We start from the raw sequence: 12992 nt of genomic DNA, 5'->3' as shown, positions 1-12992 counted from the left end.
GAGAAATTTTTGTTACAATTCTGCGGTGATCAAATAACAGATCACTCTGGGGTTGCTAGAGCTGGGTATACCCAAGGGGTAACACCACCACTATATTTATAATGTGGTTGTGACGCTGAGCAAGGGTGTGCTTTGCTAACAGCCCAAGGGATCAACATGATAATGTTAACTTAAAGTTGTCTTCTTGTGAAACTGAGTATCTATACACTTGATAAAGTGGATTTCGCGGACGTTTCCAGTTAACCACTTGGGAGCTTTTGGCTTTCAGATGGAGATTTTACCAATTTTATTGGTAAATACTACCACACTATACCTGTTTATTTTAAAACTGGTTTGAGAGTTCTAAAGTAAAGCGCGGCACACATTCGAAAACGTAAGATTACGGATACAATTAACAGAAACAGAAAATTATACCCTTCTTTTTACCCCAATCATTAGCACACATGGTTTTCCTACATTCGATCAGTAGTTTGCCATCCCTAATCATATTTCACGGGTATATGGAAAACTACGGTGATTTTCTCTCTATTTCCTCAGCGTTTACGTCAGTGAACTATCATAAAGAGACTTCCCGGTTTCCGATACCGGATTCCTGATTTTCCATATGGCCTTTTAAAAACGAACGCCAACTTCGATCAGTAGTTTGCCATCCCTAATCATATTTCACGGGTATATGGAAAACTACGGTGACTTTCTCTCTATTTCCTCAGCGTTTACGTCAGTGGACTATCATAAAGAGACTTCCCGGTTTCCGATACCGGATTCCTGATTTTCCATATGGCCTTTTAAAAACGAACGCCAACTTCGACCACGTGCCTGGTACCCCGTGCATTGAAACGCTTTTATCATAAAGTGAAATTTGTGTGTAAAATGTTTCTGCGACTCTTCAATCGTGCAACGCGACTGCTTAAATATTGTCATGACATACAAAAGTTGCGTAATTGTTATCAGTAATATTCAAATTAAGGACTCTCTTATAAATTTGCATGTGAAAGCTTCTCACTTGTTGAACTTGCATGTCTGGCTGCAAATACAAGTGCTAGGAAACGGAGCATTTTATTCATTTGAACTCACTTGCAATCGGCATTTGAGAGCACGTTCTGCAAAATTTTGAAGATACCTACAGGTAATCATTTAAGGAAGAAAAACCAATATATTGAGGAAAAATCAGTCAAATTGACGTGACCACGTTGGTTTTGAGAACGATTTAAGTTCCGTCCTCTAGGGTTTTGTTTTCGTGGTACCAACGTTGAGCTGTTTGTCATCTCTTCGCAAAGCTTTCGCAAAAGAGCCATCAAGCTGTGACACAGAACTTTATGAGCCTACGCGGCCATGGGTAGACGAAATTTCAACATCTCCAAGATCATAAGCACATTTTATTGCATCTTTAACTTTGTGCTAATCGCTGACTCATCACACCGAGATAAACTGGCGGACAAGCAAAACAACCTCATCACAAACAAAGTCAACTTGAGTGAAGGCAAGTTTCTAGTAGAATGGAACATTGACCAAAATGCCGAGTGCATTGAATTCAATTTGAACGTTACAGTTGACGAAAAAGGTTGGGTCTTCTTTGGATTCATGCCGTTGAACAACACTGAGAAGCCAAGAAGCATCCAAGATACTAAAGGAGATTTTGTTCTTACCTGGATATCGGCATCACCCTCACACAAAAGGAAAACACTGGTAAGATATTTTTTCAGTAGTTTTGATTTTACGTAGTTACCGAGTTATTTATCTATAACTTGTTACAAAGTGTCGTCGATGTATAATTTCGTAAGTCAATCCCATGCAAATGTACTGCATCGATCGTTTCTCTCAGTTCTATGCTTTGCCTTAAAAAGAGTATTTGTTATCAGTAATTCTATGCGAATTGTACCAAACTAAGGCAGTATCGTCAAGCAGATCACCGGCTTGCCGCTACTTGAATACCTCTCAAAATGCTTTTTACAACAATATTTGACTCATTTTTGCTTTTTCTCCAAGTTACACGGAGGACTTGGAATCGACGGTGTCACCAACAGATAATTTAGCTCCCCAAGATTATCGCAGATCATTATTTTAAGCCCTCGAGACTGAAGTTGTTGCTAAATTCCAGGCTACAGTAATTTAAAAATTTCTGGTCCTCTGTTAAATATCGTAATAATTTATATTGTAAATGGAATTGATGAGTTGACAATTACCATGTTAGCAATCAAATGTCTCCACAAGAGGCACTCTTCCTTTCAAAGTGCATTTACAATACTTATCCTTTTATGTTACCAAGACAAAAAACAAGGGATTACTATTTCCTAATGTCCTTAGCAGGTGCATAGCCAGGGGGGACCTCCCTTTGTGACAGTCAAACCATATCTGTGAGACTGGAACAGAGGAATTTATGTCACCTGGAACTCACTCTCTCACTTCATCTTAAGCTATTTTGTAAGCTTGTCTTCCCCCCCAACACTCACTGTTCATCCTTAAAATTGTCACTTTCACTTTGAAAAATCCTAGCTACACGCTTGCTTAGAAAGGCTCTCTGACTTATTTACACTAAAAAGCTGAATTAAAAGAGAGAGTTTTAGCAAACTGAAAAGTCTTTGGAACAAGTTATTCTTCTTCCTCATTCGGTAATGCTATGGAACGATATGTGAAAGCTGCAAGATCTTAAATTCGACACATGTACTTCACATGAATTCAAAACTAAATGAAATAGGACTGTTTTGAAAGATGATATGTGTTCTTTTTGTAAGAAAGTTTTGGAGACTTAGCTCCTTGCACTTCTTTTGAGTGTCCCTGTGTAAAAATGTGTTAGAAAGACTTTTAATAGTTTTATGAGGAACTTTTACTTTCCCTGGTGATTTTTGTGACATCATTGCTGGTGTTCTACCTAAAGAGATGTCCCTTGCTGAACTGTTCAATATTTGTGGGAATCCAGACGTTAAAAAACCTTTTATGTACCAAAAATAAAATTCAGATTATTTTAATTAAAAAAGAAATAGAAAATTAATTCATAAGGTGACTTCCACTGATATTGTTGCTGAGGTCTTGTTAAACCTCCAACATGAAAACAAGAATTAAGTTTTTAGCTCTTCTTACATCATAGTGTTTGTTCCTAACATGACATTGAACTTTTCACTTTTCACACTAGCAAAATATTATATCACAATTTTTTGTTTTCACTGATGTGAACAAAGCCAGTTTCTTTCAAACAGGGTTTGTACGCGTCTTGAAAAGCCTTGAATTTTGAGAGTGCATTTTCAAGGCCTTGAAAATCTCTGCTCTTCATTCCTGGTCCTTGAAAGTCCTTGAATTTTTTTCAGGCCCGCATTTTTAATCTTTGAAAACTTCAGTGAAAATAATCAGCCACTCAAGTCATGTCATACAAACATACATTATTTTCACGCATGTTCGTTACGGAAAATGTCAGACCATTTCTACGGGTAAATTCGTCGACGTAAATAAAAAAGAGGTCCTTGAAATTTCAAAATTTGGCCCTTGAAAGTCCTTGAAAAGTCCTTGAATTTTTGGTCTGAAAAAGTGTGCGAACCCTGTTCAAATAATCTAAAATTTACAATTTTATTGCTGTTCATGTGTTTGTGATTATCTGTTTGTGTACTTCTCACGTTTCCTATCGCTCTTCTTTATAAGCATTTTAAGGCTAATTTTGAAACATACATGTATCTTGTCAGGACTTGAATACCATAAAAATGACAGGGAATTTAGAGATAGATGACAAAAACAATTACCAGGTTATAGCAGAGAATTCTACAGAGAACTCAAGCCTTCAGGTGATTCACATCAAAAGAAAACTTGACACAGGGGACCCACAGGATGTGCCTATCACGGTAAGTCACATTCCTGGCTGTGGAACCAGGTACAGAAAAACGACATATAACTGTAGTTATTTTGACATTAGGTAATTCTATTGTTTACTTGTTTTGCAGAAGAGAATTTATTTTTCCTCATTTTTCCTCATTTTCCCTTCTTTTTATAGTATTCATACAGTCTTGTTCCTTCCAATGTAATGAAGTTTCATTATAATTTAATAATTTTTGTAAATTTGTACAGCAGTTTGGTCTTAGTATTTTTTAATCTTGAACAACTGTAAGTGGTGCAAAATAAGCTTTTGACACTCCAATTAGTGGTAAAACAGAAACTTAATTGCCGAGTTTTTTATTTATTTATGGTCCTGTATATGCCGACTGTGTCTTTTCATGGTACATTGTATTCAGAAATCTATTTCACTTTGGAATTGCTGAGTACCGGTAGGAACTTTCCACATGATGTTCAAGGTTTTAACATCTTAGAACCATGTAAGAACCATTCCAAGAACCTGTACAATGGCAAACTAGAAAGTTTTCATCAGTCAGGGGGGATCTAGGGGTAGATGACCTGCAGCTCTCTATTACAACTGGTATTCTGCCAAAAAAAAACATCAGTCAGCAACACTATTTCATTCCTTAGGGGTGCACCCCCTCCTAAGAAAAATCCTGGATCTGCCCGTGACAGTTGTATGATAACTGGGTGGTTGCAACTTTTTAGCCAACAATAAGTGTAAAAAAAGATTTAACATAGTGGCTCTACAATTATTATTTGTTTCAAAGGACCACCCAATGTGGATGTTTGGTGCATGGGGAACATCTGGAGAGTTTATAAACGAGTTCACAAAGATAAAAGACAACATAAACAACTCCTTGAGAGTTGAAAAAGCCATCTTCATGAAGAAGAATAAGGGTGGAGTACATTTCAATAAGGTGCCATGGAAGGTGTTAAAAGGTTTGTTGGTAAAAACGTTTACAAAAACTCAGACCTGCATTGGATTTAGTTCAAAGTTTTTCTCCTGCTTTAATCTTCCAACCCTTGATTTGGGCATCCTGTATCTCAGCAAAAGGGAATTTCACAAATTAACAAGAAAGGCAACACCTAAGACAAGTTGTTAAAATAAGCAAACTAGTGCAAAGCTATACACAAGGGCTGCAGAGAGGGAAGGGCTGAGCCCCCCACTTTCTTCCTGCAGTGTTGTGTTCTCCTAAACCTCTGCCCCCTCCACACACTTCCATGATCCATGCCCCATGCCAAAACCTAGTCCCTCCCCTACTTTCGAACATACTCCACAGCCCCTAATAAAAGAAGATGCAGTAAGGTACACAAACTGTGTGGCTTTAAGGCAGAAATACCACAGCTCCCAGATTAAGTGACAATGATATAATATTGGTTTCCATCATATCTACATGTAACCTTAAGTTGATAATTCCAGGGGGAAGGGGGCATAACCCTTAACAGATGTATCTCTTGGCAAGTCTTGTTATACTTAAACGTTTCTTTGTTTAACAGAGCAAATGAAGAAACATTGGATTGGTGTTGTTGTTGGTTCAGCTGCTCTACTGACCATGTCAATTGTAGCAGTGATTTACTTGTGCACCACACGGGGTAAAATCAACGCAAAGAAAATCAAAATGGCTATTTACAAAGAGTAAGTTTTACTTCCAGATATTCTCTTCCATTTACAGTGAGCAAAGTTAGCACTGAAAGTAGTGATGAAGACTAAGACAAACCGTAGTTTTTAGGTTGTAAGGCCCAGCATATCTCAAAGAAATTGCTTGTTGGCCCCATATGTGATCTAAACTTAAGGTGCGTCTTATAGCCGAGTATCTTCTTGCAACAAAACTCGTGCAGGGATGATTCTTCAATCCTTAGCCTGGGACCAGGCTCCGCAGCAACCTCGTTCCACAACCACAATGAAGGCAGAGAAGACTGAGACCCTGGGAACAAGGTTGGCTCTGCAGTTGGGGTTATAGTGGAGAAAAAAAAGTCGGCACATTGCACTCCTTCCCTTCCGCAGACCTCTGCTTGGCTCGCTTCGCTCGCCACGACCCAAATGCGGAGCCTGGTTCCAGGCTATTCCATCCTTTAACATAAGATGGCAGTAAGATGGCCTTCAAACACCCCCAAGAAAGTACCAATAACAGCAGGATTTAAAGGTTTTCTCTAAATTCTAGTTGAACTTCCTTCTGCCACTTTTCTTGACTTACACTGCAATCTTGAGACTTTCAGTTTGTGACGTAAATGCCATCAAGTTTGAAAGTTAAAGGTGCATCTTTATTCTTATAACCAAGTGCGCTTTGTATCCGGAAAACTATGGGTAATAATAAAATTATTATTATTGGCAGAGAAATTGGAGCTTTTACATCAAGATTGATGTTTCTTTTCCTCCTTACTTTCTTCCAATACATCTCTGTGCTCAAAATGCTTGAGGCCTCACTGGAGCTGTAAGAATATCTGATCCTGCTTATTCAATCCATCCATCCAACTTTCCGTTCATCCATCTCTTTCTTTGTCTATCTGCTGCCCATGTCAGTCCTCAGCTACAAGGCAGCTAGTATGTTTTGAGCATTTTTTCAAAATTTTTCACATAAAGGCAAAGGGTAAGTTTGTTGTATGTGATCAGGATAGTTAGCAACTATTCACTGAAGTGGAGGTGGCTAGTGGTCGTAAATATTCACCACTAGCCACCGACACTGAGGTGAATAGTTTTTTTAGCGTAATATTATACTAAAACAGTGAGATAATATAGCACAAAAAGATGATTTTAACTCATTTATTCTTGCAAAGATTGCAACAATTTCAGGTGCAAATTGTGTGTGAATTGCTGGGAGGTGAATAGCCATGGGATTTCCAGAGTTTGAGTAGCCAATCAGTGCACGCATTCAATGCTTTCCACTGTTTTAGTACCGTATATACCGGTACTAATTAAGAAAATATTATGTTAACTCTCAATTTGAACTGATTTGCCTAATTCTATTTTCTAACTTTTACAGAGATAAGGATGATGAGGCCAGGGTAGCATTCCTTCATTCCCGCACCTGATGACATCATTTTGTGGACAAAACATTACCTGTTTGATTCTCTGAAAAGCATAACTGAGTCAAGGAAAATGTTAAAATTAAGAAGCAATGCTAAATATTGTGATCAGGGTAATGTAGAGACAGTGCACAGATTAAAGAGGCTTGCCTGTTGCTGTTAACATTCTAAAGCCCTGTCCCTGAAGCTTCACATGCATTCACTTGCAATCCCAACCCTTTTGAAGAAATGATAGATATTGTACCAGTAGTTTGCGACAGCAACTTGAATAACATTTTTTATAACCTATGAAAAATGATGCTCTTTTCTCATCATAAGAAATTTCGTAACAGGAGTTTGACTAAAAACTAAGGTGTCACTTTTGTCACTAAAATTGAAGTTGCTGACAAATAGCCATAACGAAAACATTCCCATTTACAGTAAAAAGTACTTTTACCAGGGTATGATGATGATGATGATGATGATGATGATGGTGATAATAATAATAAACCCACAAAATAGACCAATTTCAATATACTAAATTTAGTCCTAAACAAAAGGCATCAACACAAGGCTCTGGGGAATAAATATAAGGATTTGCCTGAGTTTCTTCCCCCAGAGCCTAAAGATCGTGTCTTTTGTTTAGGACTGAATTTTAATATATCAAAATTGGTCTATTATTGTGTGGGTTTTTTATTGTACAAACACTAGATTTACACCTTTAATTTCATTCAGTTATATTAATTTCGCTTACTTCTATCACAGCTTTTAATGAGAGTTATATTGAAATTACACACTACTTCAACAACGACTTGCATACATCTGGCCCCAGTTGTTCACAAGGTGGATAACGATATCCACCAGATAAATCACTGTCCAGTGGAAAGCACAATTGGTTTTGCTATGACTTATCCACTGGATAGTAATTTACACGTATCTGGCAGATAGGGCTATCAATTGTTTAAACACTTGGGCCAGGTGAACAAGAAGTACCAAGAATTGACCCTTGGTAACTCTGACTAAAAGCCTAAATTATAAAAAAGGGGGTGCAACTGCAGTACAATTTCATGAGACTGCTGACATCCACATTTAGGTCTTGGTCTAGCGTACATATTGTATTTATCACTAGCTGATTTTGTCTCTGTCATGTTTGTAGAAATTGGTTTAACTGTATTTTTAAGCCTCATGATGAGAAAGTGTTTTTAAAGTTTATATAATTAAAAAAGTACCCCAGAAGATCTATTTCTGCTTAACCATTTCCTGCCCAAGAGTGACACTTTTAGATTTTACTCTGTCTAATGTCAGACGATTTTACTTGTCAATGCCCCCCCCCCCCCCCCAAGAAAGGGTTTAATGATTCTTTTTAAACTTTGTAGACATAAAAATCTGACGAATTTTGGGACTGAAAAAAGGTGTGTGGGTTAAGAGGAATATTGTTTGTTGTAATTTTCTTGCATATTATATTAAAATATTTGCAATATTTATAATTTTAAAATTGCCGCTTAAAATTTCGAAAAGACGGCGCATGCACTGTGAGACGTCAGTGGAGACGCCATTATTGGACCAACCTAAATCTCAACATTCACAAAAAGCTTTTTGATAATCAAGCCCATCAGTTTTAAAATCATGTGTTCTTCATGTTTCCAAACATTTAGTGATAGAGCGAGCAAATAACAGACCAAAAGTCATCGCTAATGCGACAGAAACTTTCAGTTCGGGTTCTACGACACAGTCTGTCTTTTTTTCTCCAAATGTTGACAATGCTTTTTAAGCTCTGTTTAATGTGTTTTTATCAGGACATTCGTCTGAAAGTTCATCCATTGCTTATTTTTTAAATGTTGCATGTTGGAATGAGTAGCTAATTGAATCAGAAATTAGGGTGATCTGGGAAAGGCTGAACAAAAGGCCTTTTGCCAATTTATTAGATTTTTCACTATCAAAGTAAAAGGGTTACAACCATTCACTCCTGAAGCCAAGCACCATTTTTTCACATGAGCACTTAACGTCCTTCTTGATAAACATACAAATAAACGATGTTTACAACAATGATTATGTGAGCTATGAAAAAAAAATTAATTAATTTATGTTTAAGAAAAAATGGTTGCACTGAAAACAATGTCTCACATCTACATTAGGTTTGGAGATGGTAACAAGTTCCACACAACAGCATCCAACACCAAAGACAAGGCAATTTCATGACTGGAAATCAGTGACAATCCATGAACAACTAAAAAATGTTTTGAAGCAAATATTATTGATGCATTTGCCTGAGGGAGGAGACGGAAAAGTTCATCCATTGAGAGCTTTGTAGGCATATGGCACTGAAAACCAAAGAAAAATAATAATTTATATTTAATATTTAATGTATACCATTCATGAACCTTCCAAGCTTCACAACCCTTCAAGCTCTTGGTTTCAAATCTGATAAATAATAATATCAACAATAATTATTCCAAGAGCATGCATTGGATATGAGACAGGGCTTCTGATAGGTTGGCAAAAAAAAAAAAAATTCGTGGGGTTTTCAGAGACAAACCCATGGAAAAACAGCCAATTTCACAGAAATTTTTGGCCAAATTTTGCTGGAAAATGATCGGTTTTGCAATGATTTGATGAACGCTTTTAACGAAAATAGACAGCAATTTTGCCACTTTTTTACGAAAATGATGAGGGTTAGCCTATGCAATAACAACAGCAGCAGAGACACCGATTGCTGACAAATGTTGCCTTTTAGCGGTGACCACAACGTTTTTTTAACAGAGATCATCATTTGCTCTTTCAACAACAATGTGCTTGAGAAATGCGTCAATAGCAATGCAAGAAGGGGTTACTCATTTCGAGGCAGAGGCTATTTGAGGAAAAACTGCAAACCCCTGGTTGCAAATACTCAAAATCAACCCTTCTATGTATATAATCAAGGGGGGTGCAAATTTGAAATTTTGAGTGACTCTTGCAGTACTAATTAAGACTTAGCAGATATATTAAAAAATACACTTCAGATCTTCACCTTGTATCACAAAAGAAAACAAGTTGTTTCATTATGGAAGCACATGAGATAATTATATATATGCGAAAGAACAGTCCCTTCTTAAGAATAAAGCAGGTCATGACAAATCGATAACTTTGATAGTTGATAAAAATCGATGGTTGTCGATTGAATTCGATCATTGTCAATCGACAAATATTGGAAATCGATAAAAATCGATTGTGCGATTTCTTTTGATTATCGAATTGGATCGATTTTTGATGTTGAAGTTCCATTTTGATCGCTTTTAATCAACAAGTGCCAAAACATCAAAAACGACATTTTTCATAGAAGATGAACGAAACACTTTAAATCACTTTCCATCACGGTTAATGTTTGATTCTACGCACAGTAACAAACCAGTTTGCCCAGTTTGTTTACTTAACTTTATTTCAATATGGATTTACTGTGAAAGTGTTTGAACACTGCCATTAATTTCGTTGCTGACTGATAATCTTGTGATTATCAACAAATTCAACTTGTCAATTGACAATTATTGACAAAATAAATATCGAGTATTAGGGCCTGTTTATGTGAGGAGAGCAAGGGGTAACTGGTGAGGTTTCTTGTTTTGGTTCAAAATGAAGGTTTATTTTAGCTCTAGCAAGTACAGAATGGCATTTTAAAACAAAAGACGCAAAAATAATCCTTCGATCATGCAAATTTAACAATTTTTCATCCCTGTAAACCAGGCTGGACCTTTACATTTATACGAGAATTTTTCAGCCCGGCTTGCTGAGATCTTGGTGGCTCAGACTGGGATCTTGACAAGTGGACCTACCCGCCTTCTCATATAAACGAACTGACATTTTACCAAAGAAAATAGTCATTAGCTGAGGTCTCAGCAAACCGGGCCAGCCTGCCTAACCGGGCTGGTTGCCTATATCACAGGCGCCCCAAGCTCAGTGTGAACATGGCCAACGAAAATATAACGATTAGTATGGGAATCCCGATAAAAGGCTTGAGGAGATAATTAGATGGAAAAATTCTCAATTAAAAAGCCTAACCTTATTGCCAACGTGGGTAACTTCCTTCCTGTGTGGTTATTTTCCAGATCCAACGCAATTTGAGCCATTTCTCAATTTCGTGGTTGTCAACGATTCTAATAAAATCCCAAGGCTTGAAAATAAATTCTCAGGGGCCACCAATGTGAGTCAAATATTCCTAGATAAAATGCTCCCACGGTCATAATTCCACATCACAATCAATTGGCAAAGATTGAACTTTCATCTCAACCCACCATCAACACAATAGCAGTCCTGCGAGCGACCTCAGGCAGTAATATTGCAGGAAAACAGCTTTCTAAACGCACGCTTCCAGGGAAATAAAGAAATTTGTGGTTGACAAAACTACGGTCTGCCACCCCAGTAAGGCTCAGTTTGTTATCAAGGGTCAAAGCCGTGGCCTATGTGGTGTGGAAGCGTGTGTTTCGAAAGCTGTTTTCCTGCAATATTACTGCCTGAGGTCACTCGCAGGACTGCTATTGTGTTGATGGTGGGTTGAAATAAAAGTTCAATCTTTGTCAATTGATTCTTATGTGGAATTGTGACCATGGGGACATTTTATCAAGGATTATTTGAGTCAAATTGGTGGCACCTGAGAATTTAGTTTCCAGCCTTGGGATTTTATTATACCGTTGAAAACCACAAAATTGAAAAATGGCTCAAATCGTGTCGAATCTGGAAAATAACCCAAAGGACGGAAGCTACCCACAATGGCAATAAGGTTAGGCTTTTTAATTGAGAATTTTTTCATATAGTTATCTTCTTAAGCCTTTTATCGGGATTTCCATACAAATCCTTATTTTTTTGTGGGCCCTGCCCACACTGAGCTTGGGGCGCCTGTGCCAATATAAACAGGCCCTTAGTATATCCTAAAACAGTGGATAGCATTGAACGCTTGGGCCGATTGGCTACATCCTTGATATTCACCTCCCGGCAATTCGCGAGGAATTTGCACCCGAAAATGTTGTAATCTTTGAAGGAATAAATAAGTTAAAATCATCTTTTTGTGCTTTTTTATCTCACTGTTTAAGCAAATACTAAAACAATTATTCGCCTCAGTGTCGGTGGCTAGTGGTGGATAAATATCCACCACCAGCCACCTCCACTTCGGTGAATAGTTGCTAATTATCGACTTATCGCCTAAGTTTTCGATGATCGATTTTGATCTATTTGTCATGCCCTGAATAAAGCTTACCTAATCGTAGAACTGCCACATAAGCAGCGAAAACCTTTACAATAAACCATACGTTTTTCTTGTTTTTCTTTCTTTCTTCGTCTAGAGTAGCCTTATCGGGTGATCCTCCTGCACTAGCCAAACGAAACATTATAATTGTGCACTGTAAGGCTACTGTAACATCACACGAAACTTCCTAGCGCCACGCGGCCATGCGACCTCGAGTATCTAGGTCACTTATACAACACGAAGAGTCTCCTTGCTGTTTGACGCCGGTAACCGTAAGTCTATTTTTCGTCCGTTCCAGAATCACCTCTTCTCTCCAGTTACCTCTTAACTCTTAAGTATATCCGTGATGCAGAGATAAGCCAAAGTGCGGACAAGGTTTATTAATGGGTTGCCATATGGCAATCCAGTGGAAAAACGAGTAGAATTTCTCCGTTTTTTTCCCTCTGTCGGTAATCAGAAAAGTTGCGAAATAGGGTGTTTTCTGTCACTCGCCTACTAAGTATTGTCTTTGTGCCTAGATTCGTCTGCGCGTATCTTTGATAGGTTTCAGGGCGTAGTGGAAATGCGTAGATTCAGGTAGATTTTATCCGGTGGACACAGTACAAGCAATGGCGGCGAAGCTGATGCAACGCGAATGGTGTTTCATTGGCTCTTTAAACAAAATATACCCTTATGAGCTCGAAAAAGGAACGTCAATTCGATAAACAACACAAGCCGTGAAAAATGAATATCAGGAATCTTAAAAGCGACGAATAATGGACTTGGTCGGATTTGTTTCTAATATTTTACCAACTGTGATGTTCTGTACAAGACAAAAACCAAATGGCAAATTCTCTGGTAACTTTTTCTGGTTGGATTTGGGTTTAACATAAAGTATTGAAGGAAAGGAAAGTGTCTAGTCGCTCTATCGCTGGAGCACTAATTGGGGACGCTGTAAACTGAAATTAACAATTAACGC

General features: G+C 37.7%; 1 protein-coding gene and 1 long non-coding RNA gene across 2 annotated transcripts; one reads left to right on the top strand and one right to left on the bottom strand.

Annotated features, from left to right (window-relative positions):
- Nucleotides 1-806: 806 nt before the first annotated feature.
- LOC138049949 (uncharacterized) lies at nt 807-8064 on the top strand. The gene is made up of 5 exons (XM_068896436.1): nt 807-1686; nt 3672-3827; nt 4587-4758; nt 5317-5455; nt 6801-8064. Exons 1-5 carry the CDS (start codon nt 1333-1335, stop codon nt 6847-6849), a joined length of 870 nt encoding a protein of 289 aa, XP_068752537.1. The 5' UTR covers nt 807-1332; the 3' UTR covers nt 6850-8064.
- Nucleotides 8065-8705: 641 nt separating this feature from the next.
- On the bottom strand, nt 8706-12250 carry LOC138049953 (uncharacterized). Its single transcript, XR_011132495.1, has 2 exons — nt 12047-12250; nt 8706-9143 (listed from the first exon to the last, which is right to left on the bottom strand). It is a non-coding gene; the product is annotated as an uncharacterized lncRNA (long non-coding RNA).
- Nucleotides 12251-12992: the final 742 nt, after the last annotated feature.

This window comes from Montipora capricornis, chromosome 5 (assembly GCF_036669925.1).
Source record: "Montipora capricornis isolate CH-2021 chromosome 5, ASM3666992v2, whole genome shotgun sequence".
NCBI classification, from domain to species: domain Eukaryota; kingdom Metazoa; phylum Cnidaria; class Anthozoa; order Scleractinia; family Acroporidae; genus Montipora; species Montipora capricornis.
Note: the sequence above shows the minus strand (reverse complement) of the source record. Positions and strands in the feature narration are given on the sequence as shown.

Bases quoted from the DNA above. Each gene is read 5' to 3' on its own strand.
- LOC138049949 (XM_068896436.1), top strand. From the start codon at position 1,333: ATGGGTAGACGAAATTTCAACATCTCCAAGATCATAAGCACATTTTAT. The intron at 3,828-4,586 runs GTAAGTCACATT...TTTGTTTCAAAG, and splicing joins CACAGGATGTGCCTATCACG to GACCACCCAATGTGGATGTT. The intron at 4,759-5,316 runs GTTTGTTGGTAA...TTTGTTTAACAG, and splicing joins GCCATGGAAGGTGTTAAAAG to AGCAAATGAAGAAACATTGG.